Source organism: Halictus rubicundus, chromosome 5 (genome assembly GCF_050948215.1).
Source record: "Halictus rubicundus isolate RS-2024b chromosome 5, iyHalRubi1_principal, whole genome shotgun sequence".
In the NCBI taxonomy this organism is placed as follows: Eukaryota; Metazoa; Arthropoda; class Insecta; order Hymenoptera; family Halictidae; genus Halictus; species Halictus rubicundus.
The window spans coordinates 17,794,113-17,819,690 of record NC_135153.1 but is presented as its reverse complement, the minus strand read 5'-3'; the positions used below and the strand labels follow the sequence as shown (position 1 = coordinate 17,819,690).

Here is a 25,578-nt window from a genome sequence, read left to right as displayed (position 1 = left end):
CCGACTCGACGGATGCTCTTTGGTATACAGTGATTTCTTGATATATTAGGGGGACCCATAAGTAATCGATGCTTTTGAAATCTCAAAACAAACACTGTAGTAAATTCAAGTATTCATTTCATCATTTATTATACGCGTTTGGAAACATACTGATAGTAAATAAGAACGCTGAATAACAATAACATTGAAGGACCTTAGTATGTTTGCTTTAACTACGACCATAGTATGTTGACTGTTTACTACGAGTCTCAACCGTGATAAACGTATTCTGATTTCATATTCTAAATCTTATACATTCTTTCGGTATTTGACCTTGAATGACCTTGGAATAATATAGTCACCGAATTCCCAATGAAAGGGACTATCATTGTAGGTGTTTAAAAAAAGGGTGGTTCCGTTTAAAAAAAAGTCAAGGTGACCTTGATATCTCTACAAAAATTACATAAAAACAAAATTTTTTATGGCATCGTGTCAGCCCCATTGTACCATTCAACTTTGTTCGTATCATATTTTACGTATCTTTAGAAACAACAAAGATGTTTGAGGTGCAAACGTTAGGTGACCCTGTATAATCTCCATCATTATCAAGGACAGTTTGCCATCTTTCCTGCAAATTTGCAATCCCCCTCTTATAGAAATCCAGGGTTAAGCAAAATATGACTCAAAGTGCCCCCTAACATCTTCTACAGAAGTGAATGTTTTATTTCTTAAATAATGCTCAAGTAAACTGTAAAAGAATACGTGTTTCCTCTTCAACGATCGGTACAGAACTGAAGGCAAAAGAAATTCATTGCAAATAATTGATTACTTATGGGTACCCCTAATATGTCGCCGAGGCCTGGATGATAAACGTCGCGGAATTATCCCCACTACTGAACCCAGGTACAGTTTCATAAAACGCTGGCATCAGTCATAATCTTCTGCTCGACGCCAACGTACGGGCACAGTAGAAGCGCGGCACGGTTGCTCATTCGTCGAATTCAATTTCAATCACGGCATTGCTCGATCTCCTCCGATTCGCGATGAGCCGAGCGCGGGCCGGGCTCATTTTCTCTCGATTTGTCCGTCCAATAGATCGCTCGAGGGGTAGACGGTAAATGCCAAAGCCTCGTTCCGGAAAGAATTAGTCTCGGGACGCCATCAAGCCGAGCGAGCGCAATAACGGAAACGAGCGTGTTCTGGTCCCGGGGAAAAATTCGGTTTCCGAAAAATTCTACTATGCGCCCGGCCAATCGCGCACCCGTCGAAATTGCCGTCGGAGAAACGTAAACAAACGAATCCCGTCGGGGCGGATTGACGCTTCGTGCTCTACGAAATATTTTTAAGCGGGAGTCAAATAAAAATTTCTCCTATTAAAAATCTTAAGAAGTCGAATAATTTCTAGTATCATTACATAAAATAGTGAAAGCACTAGAATTTGAGAATATTATAATATTATCAAGTTAAAATGCTTACGAATGAAGATAAACATTTATTTCACCCTTGGTTCAAGCAATTCAACAATTTTTATTTTCCAGAAAAATCCGATTATAACCAAACTGCGGATTTTCTCCATTTATGACAGAAACGACTAAATGAAATGGAAAAAGAAATCTAAAAACCTGACTGTATCACTTCCAGCTCATTAAAATTATTGGGAAAAGAACTAAATATCTACTTAGCTCCCCTGTAGCTTGCAACTAATGCAGACAATTCTTATTTTGCATAAAATTCGCAATCTACTCAGCAAGGCTCATCCCTCAAATTCCTCCCATGTAGAAATCTTAAAAAGAAATAAATGTCTACGTAGCTCCTGCGTGTCTTGCAATTAATGCGGACAATTTTTGCATGAAATTATGCACTCTAGTTATAACCGTATAAAATTCGCAATCTACTCAGCAAGACCCATCCCCCAAATTCCTCCCGTATAAAAATCTTACTGTGCCACTTCAAGCTCATTAAAATTATTCGAAAAAGAAATAACTGTCTACGTAGCTCCCCTGTGTCTTGCAATTAATGCGGACAATTTTTGCGTGAAAATACGCGTTCTAGTTACAGCAGTATAAAATTCGCGATCCACTCAGGAAGACTCATCCCTCAAATTTCTCCCGTGTAATATCGAAGCGGGATTAGAAAATAAATTCTAGCAATAGAAATGATCGTTTCCCGTTTCATTAATTTCCTAGACGCCGGCTACCGGCGTTGATTGGTCGTGAAACGTTTATTGTTTCGAACGGTCTGTGCGGCGCGATTGAAAAATAGGGCGGCGATGGAACATTCGAGAAAATAAAACGTGCACAAAGGGCAGCAAAGCGAGGAGAGTATACGTGCAACGGAGAAGTATACGTAATAAAGCGAACGGGAAGCTATCGGAGTGCGTTTTTTCGGAAGACGGCGTTGATACCGAGACCGCGCTATTTATTCCGGAACCATTTTGTTTTTTTTGTTTTTTTTTTTCGTTTGCCCGCAACGTTCCGGAAGAAGGGACGTCTCTGGACAAAACGGACAGGATGTTAATTAACGCGTCGACCCGGCCAGATTCAATTCCAATTTCCTAGCAGGAGAACCGAAGGCAATTTACTATGGCCGCGAAACGAAAACGAACGCACCAACAGTTTCGTTTAATTAGTTCAAGATAAGGGGGGTTAATTACACGGCCTTTTCTATTTCCCGTCCCCGTCACGGCCCGCGGAGGAAACTGCGGAACGAGGAAGAAATTTTTCTTTCTTCCAGGTGGAAACGCGTGTCCTTTCTTCTCTTCCTTTCGTTTCTGCTTTATGTGTTTCGTACTCGCGACTGTTAATCGCGCGGCGCGTTAGCGTGACTCCCGGAGTTAACGCGAATACATTTCCATCCATGAATAAAATGGAAGCTCGAAGAAACGTCGGCCCGGCAGTTAATAATCGCGCCTTTTGTGAAGCATGAGTTCTTTCCAACGGCATAGTGGCTCGAGCGTAGGGGCGTTTCGAACGAAAAAACTAAATGTTGTTGTTCATTTTTTTCAGACTGAGAAGATCATAATAATTTTAGTATCTCGAGAATAGTGTGACAGCATTCTTGAAAGTTTGTAATGTCCGCGCTGTTTTCCATTGCATGCAGCCATGTTTGTCATAAATGCATAAAGTCGTTGACCCTCCGTATGCTATGCCGGTGTCATTCGTGACCCGTCGCGGAGGGGATAAAAAAATACGTACAATATAATACGATTTTATTCCGATATAAGACACGACGGTTTTTGTTTCGAAATAAGAAAATTCTTATTTTCTTTCGTCTTATGTCGAAAGAGAACTGTAGTGATACATCGGCGTGGGTCAGAAATGACTCCGGCATTAATCTCGATATTTTAAGTATTAGCGTACGTATAAATTAGTATACTCGATTGTGGGAAAAATCGAAAAAGAATTTTGGACATGCGACGTGTAATCAGGAGGACGTTCCACGTGAACGTCACATTCTATGTATCATCTTTGCCACATGCTGCGGATAATTGGAGATACATATCGAGCTTGACGTTTAATTAATGCAGGGAACATATTTGCCATGTAATGTTGAGGTCGTGTACAGAAATTGCTAACGTTACATTAATCTGTATATTTATACAATGTAAACATGATGCAATGGCTCCGTTTTTGGTCGAAATTCGTGCGAATGATTCGCAGGAATCGTTTTAATGTAATATTCAGTAGTTTTTACATGACACGCCATGCACAGAGAGATTAATATCGCGATTACGCATATGTTTGAAAATTTATCATCAGTTCACACAATTATAAATTGCGCGAGTTTGGAAATTTGAATGGCGCTTTCAATTGTTTACATTGCATTGCGGACGAAGAATAAATAACAACGGGCGGGCTTTTTATACCTTAAAATAAGTTTGTGATCGAATCCATCAGGACAAAAAATTTTCAAATAATGATGTAATTAATTGGAAATGATTGTTCTGCAATTATCAAAATTATGAAATATAAAAAGTGGCGTCAATGAAAGTTTAATATTGTAAAAGAATAAAAAATGTGATATGATTATTTAGAATTTCTAAGTTATCGTAAGATATAGCACGGTGCGGCAAAGTGTGTCACATTAAGGCTACTTCTGGATTACATAAATTTATGCTAATATATGAAACCGTACTATGCGGCGAGCAGAAAATTTTTATTTAAATTTCTGTGTAACAGATGTGCCTCAGTTTCAAAGGTATACGATCTCCGCTCTGTCTGTTTATCATATAAATTATATAACGAAGTAACGCCACAAAACACTACTGGAATAAAAATAGCAACAACAAAAATTAACATTGTTCACAACTTTAAGGATAAGTTTAACTTTTTCAGTTTCTTTGATATTTTACTTACAATTTCTATCTCGAATAATTTCACCATTCACTTTTACACCATGCTTTATTATGCTCAGATATTTTTCAATTTTATTATATTAAACTTCTAGATGCGATGGAATATTTTTCGCAGAGGAATAATTTCGCATAGGTTTATTGGAAAAAAGTAGTACGTTCCGATTTTAAGGGGAAGCAAAATGTCATTTGTGTGTAGTTGAACATTTTCTACGAATTTCAATCGACTCGATCTGATCCACCAGAGTTTGTATATATTTAATTAGATTTAAACACTTCGTGTAAACACTCCCGGAGAAAGCCACGCAAAGGCAGCGCGGGAAAAGCTAACCTCACAGCCGACTAAAGCAGAAATGCACACAATGGCTGCATATTAAATTCTCGGCTGGCTATAGCAACGGGAATGCTACTGAAAAAATTTTTGAAAGTTTCCAGGTCATAAAAGAGTAACATTTTGTAAGTAAACCGGCGATACGTTTCGCCCAACAGAACGAACAATATCATTACTGAGCAGAAAAAACAATGTATGCACGTATCTGCAGTCTACTAATTAGTGCATACAAAATTACAAGAAAATAATTCTCATCAACATTAGTTATAAATAACTTTTCGCGAAGCTTCAATAAAATCCATTCTTCCTGCAGAACAATATAAAATTTTACGAATAACATTTCTGCGGTATAACGAGGTGTAATTATTTTTACAAGCAATTATAATCAGAGCTCATTTGAATAATGTCGGATTCAGGCATGTCCCCGGCGACGACCGATTTCAACAAAAGCGAGAGGCGCGCTCCAACAAAACAAAAAGGATTTGCGGGAACTGTCGCGCGTAAGTTCGCCCATCCAGCGCTAATTACCGTCAGCAATTAGCACGCTCGCCTCTGCGGGGGGTGCGTAACGTCTATCGGTTACGAAATGAACCGGAACAATTACCAATTGGCCGTTCTATATATCTCCTCTCATCGCCCGTTTACTTCATTGTCTTTCGAAACGATCGGAATTTGATCATTCGCTGAATAATATCGACACGCTATTGTTCTTTTGCTATTTCGAGCAAACGAAACGTTTGCATAATTTCGCGATTCGGGTTTTACGCGTTGGAAACGTCTAGCGACGAACGAAGAATGGCCATTTTGTAAAGCGACCAGCTCCAATCGGTTATCGCCGGAAGCGTGTACTCGCGATTTCGGGATATCGAGCGGAACGGAACTGTTCATTATATTAAACACCCGCGAACTATTAATTACGCGAAATTGGGCATTGTGCACGCGCTGCGCGGGGAGCTCGATTAGTAGCATTTAAGTGAACACGAATTTTATATTTCCGAATGGCTGAATTTCTTTCACAAAAGAATTAATAACACGTTCCGTGACCATAAATCATTTGATTTGCAACAGTATACTAAGCTGAACATATTATCCGAATTTATACCACATTATTTACCCATTATTTTTGTTTCTTTTTATCGTTTGATTTTCATTTTAGTACACTTCAATTTATCAACTCTTGATTTTGATTTTATTTGGTAACCATTTGTTAATTATTTTCATTTATTTTCGTATATATATTTAAATCCTCCTTCGAAGGAATAAACTCCATGAATTTGAGAAATTCTTTAATTCCCAACAGTTTCTAAAAATGTTTTTAACAAAATTCTTTTCCGAAGGTGACATTATGAGGTTTTGTAAAAATCGATACTTGTCACTTAAAAATGAGTTCTCCAATTAAAAGATAAGTCGGTAGACTGGTCGATTTCGTAAGAAACGATTTAGATTCCGGTTGCTCTAACCTATTATGATGTACAATCTTTGAGGTAGACGTGTTCTTTTATGATCACTTCAATTTTTCATTTGACTTCAGAGGAAGACTGTAATCATGGCAGATTGATCCATTTATTTTGTATCGTTCGCGGAACGTAGATACCAAGAAAAATCGAGGAGCAGTGACCCTTGACCCCGAGTCATACGCTGGTTATAACTATTGCCAATGAAAAGTTCTCAAGTGATAAATACGGAAAGTGTGTGTACATCGGCGAGTGTACAGTCCGTGCATAGTTTCTGTGCTAAGTGAATGGCGGATCGTGGGTTCCATATTTGAATGTGTAAATCTTCCTCTGGTTATAAAAAATAACTGAATCTTTATTTTGATTTCAACATCCACGAAGAAAGAAATAAAATGGAATTCGTTAGGGAATTCATTGGGCTCACAAATAAAAGAATATATGCATACTAATATATTTCGTAATTTTGTAACTAGAATATTTGCAATCAAATTTTCATATCGTATGGTTATTTCAGCTGCTTCTTGTACGTGTAACGTGTTCAACAAAATTTACAACGTATCTATAGCCCGCAATCAAACAAATCGTTTTAATCGATAAACATGCTAAATTTCAACATAATTATGAATATGTACATTAACATCAATATTAATAATTGGATAATACGAACGCCCCACACATTTTGAGCTAATAGCATTAATATACATACCATAGTAGTTCCTGACATTAATCCTACTCCATAAAAGTAAACTTTCACACTTTCAAGACTAAACATTTTTAATTCCATTTTTCAATATGAAAATATATCTTCGATGGTTTTCAACATAACGAACAGTCCGCTTTGGAAATGCTCGAACAGTTATCATGTTAATTAGTCCGTCAAGAGTCGCTTTCAAACGTGACGTTGCGTATTTGCTTGCGACTGCAGTCTCATGTTTTATGCATTGTTCCAACGGAAGGAATTAGTAGAATGGTCATGTAATATATCACGCGCATTAAACTCGAAGAAATTTACAAATGGACGCCGGCTGGTGAGTGTAAAAGATCTCGCATATTTTCCGTGCCTCGCGGAGCAAAAATCTGAAAGTTACGAGCTGGCTATATTTCACGGACCGCCAACAGGAAGAATCCAAAAAATGGGAGCCCCGTATTTTACGAGCACTTGAGACAGAGGAATTCTGAAGACGCGCGCGGATCTCTAAACTGCTTCGAGTGAAACTTCAAAAAAAGGTTAATCTACTGTCCGATTCGTGCCAGTGAAATAAAACGAAGATATTTCAACATTTTCCTCGCTTCTGGACTAAAACTCCGCAGACTCGTTATACCATACATCATACTTCACAGTAACACATTAACTCCCCTGTTGCAACCTCTCACAAATAAAATAATGATTAATTAAAATAATTATAAGTGGGTTATTGGAATTACCAGGCCGCTAAATATCATACTTCACAGTAACCCATTACTAGGCTGGTAAATATCATGCTTCACAGTAACACATTAACTCCCCTGTTGCAATCTCTCACAAATAAAGTAATGATTAATTAAAATAATTATAAGTGGGTTGTTAGAATTACCAGGCCGGTAAAAATGAAATGAAATTTTTGAAACATTTAATTGTACAATTACTGACTATAATAATTTGTACACATTTCTAATTTTTGTGTTATTGGAACTTGTATTAACAATTGTAGTAAAAAATGAAACGGTGAATAAGTTTACCAATCACGAAACAAGTAACGTGACACCCGGTGTTTCGATCAATGAGATAATTCTGGTATAATGAATAAACTTTGAACAACAATAGCTGTCTTGTCCCTTGTGCGAGGCGAATAATAGTATTGTTTAAAGTTTCATATAGGATGAACGAGCTCTCCCAAGGCCTAAACAAACACGTACAATTTAACTCTTCCGCAATCTTCGAAGTTCCCCCGACATTCCCAGCCATAAACTTCCACGCGGCTCTGTCTTCGAAGACATAAAACCGCGAGCGTCTAGCGAGTTTCGTTCGCATCAAAGAACGAGAGCCCTGAAAGCAACCTAACGCAGACAGGAAGCACCGAAGTGCCCTCGTACATCCTTAAGTACTTAACCAGCAACCTCTCAAGACGTTCTCGAAGTGCAACAAAGGAAGAAAACAGAGTATTACACACCAAAACGCATACTAGATGTGTAGGGCGTGTTTTCAAACCGGAGCGAAAGTTCACGAAAATTGAAACAACTTTTGTATAGCGAAATATAATCCACTTTATCGACAGTGTGTAGACACCTCCGTCACTTTCACTCTACAACTTTCTCTGCGACTACCCCCGGCATCGGGGCTGAAACCAGCAAAGAAACTCCTTACAGAACAATGTAGAATTAAAACTTTTCGCGTTAATAAACGATCATAAGAGGGGACGGTCAACCCTTGAAACTTGACTCGATAAATCATTCGCCCTGCGATAATTACTCACCACCGGGGAAATGATAGTCTAATAGACGGAGCACCCGAGAACAATCGCATGTACTTCGCAAAATCAACCCTTAAAAATCAACCCCTAACTAATGTGAACCGTTTCAATTTTAGAACTGCACGGCACAATTATTTTGATAGACGAAGAGTCTCTGAACAATTGCACAACCTTTGAAAAATCAACCCTTAAATATCAACCCTGAAAAATCAACCCCTAACTAATGTGGACCATTTCAATTTTAGAACTGCACGGCACAATTATTTTGATAGATGAAGAGACTCAGAACAATTGCACAACCTTTGAAAAATCAACCCTTAAATATCAACCCTGAAAAATCAACCCCTAAAGTGGACCGTTTCAATTTTAAAACTCCACAGCACAGTTATTAGCGTAATGGACGACGGGTCCAAGAGTAATTACACATCCTTCGCAAAATCAACCCCTAACAACTAACCCCCAATATGGGAAGTTCTCGAAGTTGTTTCAGATTAAATATATGTATTCAGAAAAATTAAATACCTAGAAAAATGTATATTTTATAATATCTACCCCCTTAGTTGAACCACCCCCCGAAGCAATTATTCTGGGGAGTGAACAGAACACTTGTTACTGTGAGAAACGAGAACGCAAGAGAGAATGATAGAGGACTTAAAAAATCGACTCTCTTGGCAGAACCAATTCCGAAAGCTTTCAACTTGGAGAATTGCAGCATTCGCTTCATCTTAAAACTACGCGGGACACTTGTTATTGAAAGAAATAGAAAACTTGGAGACAATGATAAATATCTCACGGAAAGCACCTCCTTGACAAATCATCCCCCAACACTTTCGAGCTGGCAAGTTGCCGCAGTCGCATCAATTCTAAGACTGTGCAGCGCACTTATTATTCCGAGCAATGAGAATGTTAGACAGAATGATAAATACACATTAGAGAAATCATCTTTCTGAGAGGACCAACCCCTAACACATTCAACTAGGAATGTTGCCCAATTTTACTCATCATAAACGTATACAGAGCACTCGTTATTTAAAGAATGAATAACCCAGGGAAAATATGTGACAAAAAACTACCCCTTCAGAAGAACCAACCCCCTCACACATATCCAACCTGGGAAATTGCCGCAGTCTGTTGAATGTTAAAGCTGCACAGGACACTTGTAATTAAAGAAAATATGAAGAATCAAAAATATCCGTCAACATGCATCCCCTTAGTAAAACCAACCCCCCCCCCCCCACGCAGTCAACCAGAAAATTTGCCGCAGTCTCTTGACTTCTAAAGCTGCACAGGACGGACACTTGTAAATAAAAGAGACGCGTAAATTGAAAAACCACCCCCCCCCCCATTTCAACCAGGAAAATTGCCACAGTCCCTTGAATACTAATGCTACAAAGGACACTTGTGAAAATAGAGAAAATAAAAAATATCTATCCTAATCCACCCCTTAGTTAAAACCTACCCCCCTACACTTTCAACTGAGGTATTTGCCGCAGTCGCGTCAGCTGAAAAGCCCGCACAGGCCACTTGTTAACAAAGAAAATGTGTAAAATGCGAAATATCTGTGTAAGCCCACCCTCTCGGCAGAACCAACCCCCGACACTTCGACCCGGAAACTGACCTTCGCACCGGCGGTCTGCTCGCTTCATCAAGACTCCGGTCGCGCGTTCACCCCCGGGAACTAATGTATCACACGAACTTCTTGCAACCACCCCCTCTCACAGGTATCCGTTCTCAGGTAAAACACGGCCGTGCGTCGAGTTTCAAAAATTCTCGCCGGGACTCTGGTATCGTTTGATCATTTGATCATTTGCTCGCCGGTGAATTTTAACGAAGTTCACCCCCGATGGATGTGTTGGAAGGGTTAGCCGCTGGTAGGAGGGCACATTTTCATTCATCGTTTGGAGCACACGGTGTAGAAACGCGATCGCGGATGCAGCCGCGAGGCCGGCCGCTCGTTTCAGCGGTTCGGGGCGCACTGTCCGCTTCCGGAAGACACGGATCGGTTCGCCTAACCGCCGCGGTAGGCGCCACCCGTGTCGAAAACAACCCCCTCCGGTGACAGCAGGTGCGTTGCACCAAGTCGCCGGCGAGGAGAGTGGGGCGGCGGTGCATTCTGGTGGGGATGCAATCCTCCTCCGCTTATCGCGACGTTCTGGCAAGTGCAAGGTTAATTGGCAGGCCCGAAGGGGATGATTTTTCTTGGCACGCTCGTGCCGTCTCGCCCGCGGCCGGATGTTCCCTCGAAGGGTAGTTCGTGACAGGACTTCCTGACGGGGATTAGGTTTTAGGGGCTCTCCCGAGGATTTGCCGGGATTTTCTGTTTCTTAAAAGGCTGGGTTCGGGGACGGCCCGGGATCGCGCTGCTACCACCCCCCGGCCGATGGACCGAGGGAATTCGGGGATGAAGGTCTGCTTGGGATTCGGCCGGCTGAGTTTTCATTGATATCTGTGTTTAGTAGACGCTTTTTCTTTGGTATTCAATCGTGTCGTGCGGAATAATGTGGCAGCTGAACGGAGGGTGGATCCTCGGGGGGATGATGATGATCATAGATTGATCCACGTGAACTTCCATTAAGACCATTTTGACTCAGCGTTTTAAGGATCGTTGCAGTAATGCTTCGATGTTGGTAGAAAAGATGTGCACGATGATTGTGGACAATTTACCAGAAACAAAACAAATATTATCACTTTTTTTTATTCTATATATTTATTCTATTTATACTATTCTATTTATACTATTTATTCTTTTATTTTTTATTTATTTTATAAGTGATATTTCAGTTCCGAAGTTTTTATATCGAGACATTACTGCACTCGGTTGATTGAAATAATGATGCACACCGGCGTAATTGCTTGAGTGATGAAATTGTTAAACAGAATGCCAAGTGGGCTTAACAAGCGCGAATCGTACGAAATCAGAGACATCCGTTTTCTGAGGGTTTAATTTAGGTTAAGTCCTATCTTTTTCGGTTTCTCGAAGAGCAGAATTTAAGGGCACTTGAGAAACATCGAGGCATAAAAGTTACAAAGAGCCAAAGTGAAATGTTCATAAAAGTCGAACATCTGGCAATTTTTAATCTTTAATAAAACCTACTTCTTTTCAATTAAAGAATTTTTTACACCAACAGCAAATGTTAAGAAGAAAAATAGTGTCAGTGGAAATAGTAACATAATTGTGTCTGACGAATGGCTGACTCGTACTACTGACACCTGTTCTGTCACTTTCAGACGCACTGAAACATGAGACCAGGTAATTTATTATTACTTTAACTGTTATTTCATATTTTCTACGCTTTCTGCACATTAGTTTCATACGTGATTTACCGCACGAAGTGGAAGAAACGAATATAATACTTTGAGGAGGCAAGGGCCGACAACTACAGTGAAAAGAACATTTTAATACTTTGTAGTATGGAAATCCTTTACGATAAAATATTAATCTGGTAAGTACACAGCTAACGCAGCGTATTATAGTGTTCTCAGTGTATGGAGGTTTAATGGAGATGAAAAATTACTTACAAAAGGTACACTTGCGTGAGCAACTTTTATTAAAGTATTACTAAAGAAATACGAGTACACTCTATGTATTCTCTTTCACATATTATTATTTTATAACCGACAGTATAAAAGGAATTTTCCATTCTTTGTGCACGAATATTGTTTAAACATCAGTTCTCTTTTTTATTTTTTGATAAAATTACTTAAATACTTTTGTGTTCATTTTTCGTGTTCTCCTTCTCTTAAACGGTTTTCCTCGATATACACGAAGAATTTCACGAAGCAGAAAATTTTCTTTCGATGGAAAATATGACACCATAAAATTCCGACAGTGCGCGTTACTTCAGACATTGCTTATTTATGAATATCCCACGCTATTTAATTCCAAAGCGATGCCCGGTCCAGGAAATATTGACAGCCCTCCACGTCCACCATCAGCCACAATTTTTCCAAAAGATATCATCGTGGGGGTTGATCTTCGGGTTTTGCCCCTGTTTTAGAATTTTTCCTTAAAAGTTTCATCGACGGTCGACCGGGTTCTCGCTTAAGCCGAAGTCAGTTCTCCTGCCTGTTTATTTCTCCAGTATCCCTGGTGGAGTTAAATGTAACACGATAAAACTCCCACTGTGCTCTTTGCACGTTCACGCTCAATGGTATCGCCCACAGAATTTTCGGAATTTTTAAATTTTCGAGAACTTTCGAATTTCCACCTCTTTTCAAACCCCGACGCTTTGATAACGCTGAGAAACCGAATAATTGAACGTATAGGTGCAAACATTTAATGTAAATATTGAATTTTAATTTGGTACATTTAAATATTTAATTTCCTGGTATCGCCCACGGAATTTTCGGAATTTTCAAATTTTCGAGAACTTTCGAATTTCCACCTCTTTTCAAACCCCGACGCTTTGATAACGCTGAGAAACCGAATAATTGGACGTGTAGGTGCAAACATTTAATTTAAATATTGAATTTTAATTTGGTACATTTAAATATTTAATTTCCTGGTATCGCCCACGGAATTTTCGGAATTTTCAAATTTTCGAGAACTTTCGAATTTCCACCTCTTTTCAAACCCCGACGCTTTGATAACGCTGAGAAACCGAATAATTGGACGTGTAGGTGCAAACATTTAATTTAAATATTGAATTTTTATTTGGTACATTTAGATATTTAATTTCCTGGTATCGCCCACGAAATTTTCGGAATTTTCAAATTTTCGAGAACTTTCGAATTTCCACCTCTTTTCAAACCCCGACGCTTTGATAACGCTGAGAAACCGAATAATTGAACGTATAGGTGCAAACACTCAATTTTTATTTGGTATTTAATTTGGTACATTTAGATATTTAATTGTAACTTCTCTTCTGAAACTCGTGAAATTTTCTTTTAAAATTTTCGATAATTGTCTCGATTTTAGACGCAAATTCGCAATGAATGAGATCGCTCGGGTTTATCTTATGAATGCAGCTGCAACTGCATGCCGCATGCCTCGCATGCATTCTGAGCCGTTGTTCACTGGGAACGTTGCGCTCGTATTATTGCAGCGTCTTATGAGAAAACTTGCAACGGTAAATCTTCGGGCGCTGGATCGGGTGCAATAAAATCAGGGAGTGCAGCAGGTGATTTGATGAATCGGTTTGTTCAACGCGGAAGCGAACATTCATCAGGCTCCTCCTATGAAGGTATACTTCTTCTTCAGAAGGCGAGCGCCTCGCTGAAGGAATCGCTCCGGGCGATACAGGATCTGCTTCTCACGAACTAATTTCATTTTACATCGTTTTACAGAGGGGAATGTGATGAATGTTTTCTATCAGAGACCAAAAATAACAGCAATTTTAGAAATTTTTCCGAAATACATCATCAACAACATTTTTAGTCAAATGGAAGTCAGCTATTTTTGCAGAAACATTTCAAACAACGAAGCAATTGAAAAATTTTAAGACTTATCTGTTATTGTCACAAATAACCGTTATGACTAACATTTTTCTGATAAAAAAAAATTCTGGTAATTTTTCTGGTCTTTTTTCACCATTATAGAGAAATGCAAAACACTATAAACATTTAAAAAATTTGAAGATACTGTTCCATTATTTTCAGCTCATTGAAAATACTTCAAAGAAACACATATTTATGCATCTCCTGTATCTTATCAATTGAGGCTAACAATTTTTATTTTGCCATAAAAATTTGTTCACGCTGCACGCATGCGTCCCGTTGGAAAATATAACTCCACTTCAATGAAATTAGTGTAAAGTTTCATAAAATATAAACGAAAAATTTGTGACGGTGGACATTCGCGTAACCGATATACTTTTTCCTAATGTTAAACGCCGAAAACAGAAACACGAGTAACCGTGTGGTACAAGAAACTTAGGCGTAGCACGGACTCGTCGCGGCTTGTAGTTTCGACGAGCATCAGTGTCCGTTTCACACTCAACAAAGTGCTGTGGCACAAACACACGACGGAGTAAAGTTCTGCCAAAGTGGTGCTCGTGTCCATGTGCAAACAGAGGCAATGATAATTTTCAGCCTAATCGTACCGCGCGAGAAACAGCGCTCTAACCGTTTCTCCAACGAGCACAGTCTGCGACCAATAACAAATAAGTAAAATTTCGAACGGAAAAAACATTGAAAAGATTTGAGCACACCCGCAAATTATTTTTAATGTACTAGAATATTTAAAGAAGAAAATAAAAACCTAAATGGTTTCTATAATTCTAAATTTTTATTTTACACGTATCATGTAGTAAATTAATTGTTTAAAAAAACTCCTGCGAGTTCTAGGCCTATGCCGGAGTCATTTCTGACCCACGCCGTTGTTCACAGTATTCCTTCGATATAAGGCGATGGCTCGGGACCGGCTTTCGTCGTATTTCGGAGAAAGAAGAAAAATTGTCTTATTTCGAAATAAGAAGCGTCAAATAAAATTGTACATATTGAGTCGTGCTTATCTCCACCCCGACGGGTCACGAATGACACCGGCATAGCATAGGGAGGTTCAATAGGAGTGGCTGCATGAAGATTGTTGCCGGAAGAAACGACAGTAGCGAAAGTGCCGAGCAGTTCAAGACCGATAACACCGCAGAAAATATCGGTCGATCTACGAAGTTCCGAAACTCTGCGACAGTCTGGCGCGCTCGTCCTTGATACTCCGAGCACAAGGACTCCCCGATAAACCGGAAATGGTCGGGACACCGTTGAACGACCGCAGTCCCGGAATATGAGGGAAGTTCGATGCAGTTTCTGCGCGAGAATAGGTCGGGCTTCTGGCAATGCACCCTCTTTCCGATTAGCCCCGCCATTCGCAAAGTCTCTGCGCTGCTTCGAGCGGAATGAGGGTCGCAAATGCATAATCGATGCACCCTGCTGGCTCGGCGGGCCACCCCGAGACACCCGTTCGTTGGTGTTGACCTTGTCAACTTGACTCGAAGAACGGGAAAAGCCCGTGTATCCGTGAAACTTCTGACACAGAGTCGTTGCACGGAACGTATTGTTCCTCCTCAGCAACGATAATACCGACGAAGACGTCGCTGTTCGAAATCTGATTATGCTTGACTCTCGTTGATAAACGCCTGGCAACTCCACCGAGTGGCCCGAAACAAGGATGAGAAGCACGGGATTAACCCTAAGATGGCGGAACACGGGCCCATTTTGGTCCCTGACTTGTCAAGGTCATGTCTTGTCTACATTCTAATGTTTTGGTGTAGTCACAAGACACGTTCGTATAACACCGAGTAGGTACAATGTTCATTGATTTTCCGGAGAATGTTAAGCGTCATTTTAGTCTCCGAGTTCATTGGCTGCTGCACGGTTTACGTAGCAGACTCGCCATTTTGTGCTGGGAAATGTTACAGCTTTTCAGTTGAGCTGTAAAAAGCTGCGATGCTTTAATCATCATTACGAAGTTTATTATCTTCGCTTCAATGATTAATCCGCCTTCGCGCGGATCAGATTTCAATAACTTTTGGTTAAGTAATATCTTTCATCTGGGATTTGCCCGAAGCAGGAAAAGTAGGGTAATGCTTGAAGAGAAATAGTTGGTCGCAATCTTTCTTTTCGTTTGCGGAAGCGAGATTGACTTTTCGGCGCGAAGGTTTCTTAATCAGCCAGCTCCGAAATTGGAACCCTCAGAACGAGGATTACGTTTCGGTTGCTAAGTACGAAAAATTGGGAAACATTGCGATCGATGAGCGGCCGAATTATTTTAGACAAAGAGTTGCAAATAGAAATTCCAGTGGTTTTCTAGGGAGCTTTTCTAATTTCTTGGATGTTAAATTAACGCTTGGAAGTGGTACATATTTTACTGTACTAGTCAAAGTACAGAGTGCCCCTTTAATTTCTGAGGAGTTAATTAAAGCTTGAAGAATGTAGATCTCGAGCTCCACCCGCTGCCAAGTAAAGAACATTGCGTTTACATATTCAAAATTACGATCGATTGCCAAGAGACCCGACTGCTGCTGTCAAAGGATCACAGATTGACTTTTTAATGGTTTCCTGCGAAACTTTTTCTTCGCAAACTTGTCAGCTGAGGGAATATAAATTAAAAGATGAATATGCCAGCTGCGTAGCCTGTTTCCCAAAACAAGGATCTACTGATCTTATTGCGATTATCCATATTCATGTCAGAGATTAAAATCTCTTGTTGTTTTATTCTTGTACTATTTTTCCTATTGAACTGTTACACACTTGTGTGGTATGACATTTTTTAAAAGAATGATCTGTCTTACAGTTAAAGCATTTATAAAATTAATAAAAAGATAGAAATCATTATAACATGTGTGCATAGTAAATGTGTGCATTCCCCAAAACTATTATACCCAATATTTTTATCTTCTTCCAACAATATTTTAGTAAATCAAGTGACTGTCGCTCGTGATATCTCGTATATCTCGTCTATATAATAATATCTCTTTAAACCTATGCTATTAGTCCCAAAGACAAATAATAAATCAGTAATCACTACACAAAGTTTTTATACAAAATTTCTTACCCGAATTTAAAGAAGCAAGAGTCACACAAAAGTGTACTTCTATTTTTAGTAATTTTAGCAAATTAAAAATAAAGTAACAGTGTGCTTAAATTCTTCTGATATATTTCTTTAAAATCTGCAGTCTAGAAATTACCGACGTAGTGCACTGGCTTATCGATAAGGTTTGTCGAGCAGTTTGAGCATTTTGTCGCGGATGGCGCCACGAATTCGACACTCAGAAGACTATGTATATGTCTAGATTTCGCGGTAAAAATAATTGTTCCCGGAATATTCATTTCATCTTACAATTAAGGTAACAAGAATCATTCCATTCGCTCGTTAAATTTCTATTTTATTAACTTATTTCCATTCAAACGTCAAGCCTCGATACTTAATTTACTAATTATATAAATGTGTAACTTCTAACAAGTATAATCGCATAGTGTTAGAGGAAGGGATACTCAGGAATCACTTAACTTTGCTAAAATAAATGTTTATTAACAATAAACATAAGTTTTATAGTTTATTCATATAACATTTATATTTGACACAACATAGATACTTTTCAGTCTCTTATGTTAGTGTTAATTCTTAATTTAAAATACTCGTGCTTAAAACGATAATAATCGAAAAAGCAAGTCCCAGGATGACGAAGGAAATTATTAATTTTAACCTTTAACACTCCGTTGGGTCCGCTACAGAGACAACTAACATGTGTTTACAAAATAACCGGAGCATTAAGAGTTAAAACATTAAGCTTTCCTTAAAAATTTATATTTCTTAAAATAGTTTCAAGAAAATAAAGTCTCTTTTACTAACACTAGGTCTGTTCCACTAACGTACCATTTTTTAACTTTTTATATTTAAACTCTGGTTCCCCTCGTTTGCTTGTCCAAGCTTTAGTATCTGATTTGGACAATATCTTTCCTGGATCCACCGCAACTTCCCTACATTTTAACATAGTTGCGTTCTCATCGATACTTACTTTAGCTTTTCTCTTTCTGGGAAGTTCTTCCAGTTGTTCCTCAGCTGTTAAAAATTCTACAGAAGAACTGAGGAGCTTTATACCAGAATTGTTATCTGAACTTTCTGTACTGGTCGCGACAGAATCATGCTCTATCTTATTTTTGATTTTAATAGATCTAAAGTAGTTTGTACATTTGTAGAATAATAATTCAAATATATTGTGGGAAACTGATTATGTTCGTATTACTCACTTTTCTATTATCTCATCCAGCTTTTTCGCAACATATTTCTGAAACGATGGAGTTACTCCAAAGTTTTCAAACTTTTCCTTCTGTTCCAAGTCTGGTCTTAACGATTTGGGTTTTGTTTCCTCTGAATGCTTTGAATTGTCTAAACGAAGCAAAAATAAATAGAATTACAGATTGTAAATTTACGAAACTTTATTTAAGATAAAATTATGAGGTGCTTACATACATGCTGTTTGCATGCAGAGGTTAGGAGGACCAATATGATGAGGTTATGTTACTTACTCTGTCCGTTCGTTTTCTGTGAAATTCCAGAATCGTCGGGTTCTTTTGCGGAAAAATAAATATCTTTTAAAAATTCATGATCTGTCGCCTCCTTTAACACACTTTTTATTGTTTCGTCCTCCGAGCTCGTTGAGTCGTCGACATTTTTGTTTTTGTTTAACATCGTCACTCGAATGGTGTACGAGTCAGCAATCGATAGTCGAAATTCAAATTTCAATACAAATTCAAATCGAAAGCGCGGTTTCTTTAAATAACTTTGTATCTACCTTAGTTTTCACTATGCTGGGCAAGCAGTGTATCGAAACGTAACATAAAAATCAATTTAAATCTAACTAACTCATTGCCGAAATTTGTTTATTAGTTAATAGTTATAAATTTTGTACAGAATGTGAGTATTTGAAATGTGTGTAAAGATGTCCGTATATTGTACAATTACTTATTAGCATTAGTACCCTTTGATAGTAATCAAAAACATAAGTTTTGAATATGTCTCATAAAAAATTACAGTAGAAGGGTAGATGTGGAATGTTTCGTCGTTATCTAATTAACGAATATCAGAGTAAATTAATTAATAATCATACATTCCAATTTAGATTGTGAAGAAAGAAATTAAACAATGTTCGAGTAGCCTTCTTGTCTCTAAATGAAGAAACATGATTGTCTCGCGTGAAAGTACGTTGTAATAAGTATTATAACAGAACTAAAAAAACTATTTCTATATGACAAAAGAAATAAAATATACAATTGTACGTCCATACTATAAATTTCAATTTATTTTGATTCTAGACGATAAATCTAATAATTAAAAAAGCAAAAACAAGTTAAAATTAAGAACGATGTATGTAACTATTTCATGAAAAGGATCGCAGGATAGAAATGATAGAATTGTTATTCTTTGCGGGATAAAGAATTTGTAACACAGGAACAGGGGTCATACACCATCATAAGACTATTAGCAATCATGATACTGCTGCTACTAATGGGGGGAGGTACAAAATTAACTATTTCTTGAGGATATTAAAGAACTCGTAGTGATCACGGTGTTAAGAAAAATGAACTTCAATTTTTATTTGGAAATTGCCAAAATACAGACCATGCTCAATATTTTCTTAGCAGTTCTCGTCAAATTGCAGGCTGCAGTTAATCAGATTTTTTCACGTTCTGCATGTTGATTTTTAAGTGGTAATTATAGTATCCATTATTGTGTATTCTGACAGTATTACAAAGTTAAAATTTATTACGACGATTCAAAACCCGATTAAGAGGTCACGCCATTCGAGAAATCAATTTTTTTGATAGGTTGAGGTTTTGGAAATCTTTCGACACGAGTCTGACGTTGAAATTCCAATTAAATTCGACAAAAACATAAGGAATAAAAATAATGCTGGAGAATTTTACCACCTCCCCATTAGCAGAGGAAAGATAGTCGTCGTCGGTAGTTCTGGGGGTTGAGTTCTGAATCGCATCGAATACAGCGTCAACAGGTTTCATTTATAAATTCATTTTGATTGAATGCGTTGGTTGCATTACAATAAATGATGCAGTGAAACACCATGCGGTACATTTATGTACAAAGTGTATCAACGGCGGGACGTGTTGTTCCTGCAACTCGAAGAACCGGCCGCGCGATAGGGGTTGTTGTTCGTTTGGTGCGTGGGAACAGAGCATAAAACCGCGTGACGTATGAAGAACGGTAGAACGAAGAAGAAAATTAATGAAATGCGGAATATTTGGAAGTGTGTCTTAAACATAAACAATGAGTATATTTTAAAATATTATAATATTATTCTCTCTGCGTCGAGAAGGAAACACTTCGACTAAATTCTCTGTCAACGTGTTTAACGACAGATTAACAAGAATTACAGGCGCAAAATTATTATTTCTTTTTCCCTTTTCTCGATCACCTGTGTGTTTCTGACCTATTCGATGCTGGCTCGAAAGGAACAATCGTAGAGACGTGTGGTCTAGAAACTAAATGGACGGGCGAAGTCGAATATTGCCAACGATGTTTATGTACACGATAATGATCGTTTCTGTTTTCTTTTTTGCTTTTTTTTTCTCTTTTGTTGTTGTTGTTGTTTTCTCTCGTCTCCTAATAATTAAATTGTTTTCTTAATCTAAATACATTTAATAATATATTCTCACTTTGCATCGTCATCTCGTACTTTTTTTTTTATTTTAGTGCGCTTCTGAGAGGTTCCATGTACACTGTTTATTTGTATTTTTATCATTATTATTATTATTTCTTTTTCTGCTCGGTATCTTTTTTTTAATTAATCGTTATAATCACTTGCTGCGTGCTCTCTGTTGAACAATAACGTTAAACGTATAAAATATACATGGAGGAAACGTTCACGGGTACATTTTATACAGGTTAACGGGTTCTTCGACTTTTTTGTTTAAACGTAAGGTGTATGTGTATGGATATCGCTTTTTTTTCTTCCCTCTTCGCTACTAATGTACCTTTGATGTGTGTGCATTGGATGTTTTATTTATTTAGTTTTTATCTTTGGCTCACTTGTCGATCTCTCGCATTTTTTTTTTCATCTGTTCCTGTTATTTGTATAATGACTGCATGTACTTATTATACTTATCATATACATATGTATATATATATAATATATATTTATATGTATATATATATGTATATATATTTTTTTTACCTTCCCCGACTCGTACCTGAATGTACAGTAATGTATTTCTTTTTTTTTTCTGCTAAGGCATTTGTTATGGCAAGTATATTTTAAAAGTGCTGATGTCTAAACGCGCGTGAATACTTATTTTCTCTGTTTTTTCCATTTTTTGTACAGTTTATAAAAGTATATTGGCCATGTTATTGTAACTTCTAATTAGCCAGCTACGTGTCAAATCACTTTAAAAAAATTATTCGCTCGTTAGAAAAAGAACTACTCTGCTGTTATTTTTATTTTTCCTCGTATCTCATTTGTCACGTTTAAGATTCGATTTGCGCCTTATAATCCGTGGCCACTAAATTGTTTTTAATCTCTATATTTTGCATGCAAACGTTACTTATACTCATTAGTCGGTTCTCCGTGTGTGTGTGTGTGTGTGTGTGTGTATGTATATGTACGTGTACAGTGTGGGTTTCCGTGTGTATGTGTGTGTTTATTAATACCGTTTCATAAAATATATTCAACCACAGGCTAGAGTAACCGGAAACAAGAAGAAGTACACGCGTGTCTCAAGGAGTATTCGCATCCTGTTTTGTCACATACAATTTTTTTCGCGTATCGTCGCGGATCATTTTCAAAATTGCGATCGATCGGCGGTACCATAACGAATAATCTGTTCTCCCCCCCCTCTCTCTCTCGTTTTTATTATTCTTTCTCGTATGTACTCCGACAAATAACGAAACGAAGAGACTTTCATTTTGTACGTACAGAGAGATGTACATGTATGTGTGCGTGTGTGTGTGTGTGTGTGTGTGTGTGTGAGTTTGTTCACCAAGTTGCAGACGGTAGGAAGTTTTCAATTAAACCCGCTCGGTCCGAGCCGACGCGTTCCGAATCGTTTCAGCTGAGTTTTCGAATGTTACTTGCTCGAGCCACGAGCTGGCCTAAACGAAATTGCATAGATCAGTATTGTATTTGTATACAAGAGCTGGGCAACTCCTTCCCCGCCGTCGCTGCGCGACCCCCACCACCAGTTTCCCGGTTCTCCCACTCCTCGCGTGACTTTATCTGCAGAGTCGGGGAACCGGGCCCCGTTGGCCGCACGCTATTGCTCTCATAGTATACCAGTCGAATGGTGGGAGAAGCTGGTAGGCACTGAGAACCGGTGTCGCCAGATCAAGACATGTTCCCCCACTCTAATTTCCCCTACCGCGCCAGTCCCCCACGCTTCCGCCGCGGCCCGGTCACGTGACGCGTTTCGTCACACTCCGGTACTGGCAGAGAGAGGGTAACTGTATTCCCCTCAACTCGTGCTCCCTCCCCTCATCTGGCGACACTGCTGAGAAAAAGAGAAAGAAACAGTGTGCGGCCCACGGGCCGCCAGTTGCCCGGATATACAATGTATATCATCGTACACACGCGCGCGCATATACACTTAATAATGTACCTTCGTGTGTGTGTGTGTGTGTGTGCTTGTGTAGTGACAACTGTACGTTTATTTTCGTTCACATCGTTTCTGTTTCCCTGTTCTCTTTTATCGTGTATCTTTTTACTTTGTTGTTGTCTCGCTGTTGTTCTTACGGTTGCTCGCTTGCTTATCGCGAACAGCTATCGCCCAAGATCGCCGGAGATCACTCTGCGAACAATAGCGTTCTGTCTGAACACTTAACAAAGACCGGAACATGTGTGTATGTTTTTCGTGTGTGTTCGGCAATCAAAGAAACAAAAATCTTGTAATAACCCTCTAGCCACTAGGTTTTCCAATATCGTCTTTGTTTAGGGTAACTAACGTTAGTTTCTTTTTTTTTTCTCTCACTCTCTGTTTTCTAACCTACAGAATAATTTAATCGTAGTCTATGGTAGTTTTACGGTTACCTCGGGTACAATCGGATTTCGCTAAAAGCTCGTACGTACGTGTTTATGTCGAGTTTTGTCGATTGCTTGTCGCGATAGTTAGGCGAAACGAAGGTTTGCGGAAACCGAGGGAAACCGGTGCCAGGGAACAGTCATAAACAATTTCCGTCGCAATCCTGAATTGCCGCAAAACTGTATGAAACATTGTCGATGGAGTGAAACGAACTGAAAGTCATTCGCGATTGAGAGCTTATAATAAATTAACGGTATACTGATTTCTCGATATATGTCGCCAAGGCCTCGGTGATTAACGTCGCAGAATTATCCCCTCTACCGCGGGGTGTACCCCGTGAGGGGAAGTGAAGCTCGAGAGGCGTCGGACGCCGAGTAGTGTAAACATAACGCGGCATGTCTTCTGAACGACACGACGCTGGCAAGACCCGTATTGTTGACATATATCGAGAAGAAACGGAAATTATTTATGACACACCCATATAGCTTCGAGCTTCGCGTTCTGTCTCAAACGCAGTGAGAATTGCATTTTTGCAGTGCAATTTTGTTGGACGATTAGTTTGGTAGCTGGAGTGCACGTGATTCGAATTGAATATTTATTTGTCAGTCGGAAAGTTAATATCGTTATCTGATTTTTGTGACCTCTTCAATGTTCAATGTTCTTCAATGTTTTACACTGTAACATTGTTGGATAATTATACAGGCATCTAGAATGAAATTTAATATATTTGTTGCAAAGTTGATTTTTCAATCCTTCTTTATTGCTCGAATGAAGTTTTGCGTTATAACATTATCAAATAATTATATTGGCTATTAATTTAAACGGAACAGAGCACACGAATAATAGAATAATAATAAAATTTCGTACGTAGTGTTCAATTGTAATTAAAACAATTCCTATGCACTTGAGACAGACCGCGTGCGTATCCACCAAGGGAACAAAGGTTAAGCCAACGTTGCTGTTACTGTAAAACTTCCAATATGTTTCTTAATGTTGCTTATTGTCAGAACACACAGAAACAATATGTATGCAAGTCATGACCACTATTAATACAACTTATAGAAACGTGTGTAATATTTTTTCTTCGGGTGAGCAACTGTAGCAACAATCTTAAATATATTCAATGATAGTTCAACGATTTAAATATAGCTATATTTCTCAACAATTGTCCATACAATTGTGAAAACAAAGTTAAATTAAGTTCACTTAAGAAGGTTGAAAGAACAACTACTGTAAACATTACTTGCTTCTATTTTATTAAAACGAAGGTTCCTATGCAATTTTTATGAATAATTGGCAGTCAACGTGTTAAACAGCTCGTCTAAAGTCTGCAATTTGTAACATAACTAATTGTTCCAAGCTCGAATCGACGGAAAACAAAAAGGGAAAGTAGGTATATAGTATCCCGTAAGCTCGACGATCATTTCCATGAAATAAACAAGTGTATTTAAGTCTACGTCCAACTTTATTGAAACTTGTATTCAACTGGACTTTATTTCCGTAGCACTTGCTATAAATGCACAAAGATCCGCAGTCTACTTATCAGTATACCTGTGTCAAATTCCAAGGCATAATTGAAACGTTTCACAGAAATATTTGCTTCGGCGCAGACAGATTGTTTCTGTAATTTGACTCGAGTTCTTCATTGTCGGAAGCGGTAAACAACGACCAGCAACAAACAAAAGTCCTTTAAGTGTTCCATTGGTGAAATACGTTGTTCCACGTACAGAGCTTCCAGGGAGAAATTGATCACATAGTCATTTGTTCAGGCAGAGAACTGCGGGGGTTGGAAAATGGTTCCACAAATCATTCCACAGAATCATTGAAATCATCCACGGTTCTGGCTAAATAGATTACGGGGGAACCGAAACAATTTCATATCAACATTTATCATTTAAATCCGGTTACAATTCGAATATCGTTGGACAATTCACTTTCAAAGTTTGAAAACAAAAACTGATTAACCAATGATAGCAAGTGGCAAGTGAAAAATTTGGACGTAGACACACAGGGTATTCGAGATTTCTTCGTGGGAATCGGTTCGGAAGTTTTCTCATTGAAGTACAAAAGCTCACAATTTCCCCCGATTCCCCATAATGATCACAACTCCATCAAGATCATTTAAATACACTTTAGAGGCCGCCTATAGAAAACGAGCTTCGTCAATTGAAGGAGAAAAATAATATATATGTAACCGGAAGTGTCGGCGCATTTTTCGGTTTCCTTGTGACAAAGAACATAAGCTGGCGATCCATCGAAGCAGTATCACGAACCCATGGGGAACGCCGCCATGATTTCCAACCCCCTGACGAAACGAAAATTGTGCTGGAACGAGGCTGCTGGCGATTATGCGGTCTCGTTCCAGCAGGCTCTATCGATATAGTATACTACACCAGTGCATCTCACACAACGGTCATACAACTTGAACGAAAGTACATGTCAATCATTGTACAGTGCCCTCGCGATAATTGTCCGAAAACACGGGTCCGGCCTGGGACATTTATCGCGAAGAAAATACTATTCTTTGATCCGCTGCCGAACGTGGAG

At 38.6% G+C, this 25,578-nt stretch overlaps 1 protein-coding gene across 1 annotated transcript; it reads right to left on the bottom strand.

Moving 5' to 3' along the window:
* Positions 1-17,512: 17,512 nt before the first annotated feature.
* On the bottom strand, positions 17,513-18,725 carry LOC143354489 (uncharacterized). The gene is made up of 3 exons (XM_076788638.1): positions 18,532-18,725; positions 18,253-18,391; positions 17,513-18,177 (listed from the first exon to the last, which is right to left on the bottom strand). The coding sequence occupies exons 1-3, from the start codon at positions 18,692-18,694 to the stop codon at positions 17,856-17,858; spliced, it is 624 nt and encodes a 207-aa protein (XP_076644753.1). The 5' UTR covers positions 18,695-18,725; the 3' UTR covers positions 17,513-17,855.
* Positions 18,726-25,578: the final 6,853 nt, after the last annotated feature.

Bases quoted from the DNA above. Each gene is read 5' to 3' on its own strand.
- LOC143354489 (XM_076788638.1), bottom strand. From the start codon at position 18,694: ATGTTAAACAAAAACAAAAATGTCGACGACTCAACGAGCTCGGAGGAC. The intron at 18,392-18,531 runs GTAAGTAACATA...TGCTTCGTTTAG, and splicing joins ACAGAAAACGAACGGACAGA to ACAATTCAAAGCATTCAGAG. The intron at 18,178-18,252 runs GTGAGTAATACG...AAACTACTTTAG, and splicing joins CTGGATGAGATAATAGAAAA to ATCTATTAAAATCAAAAATA.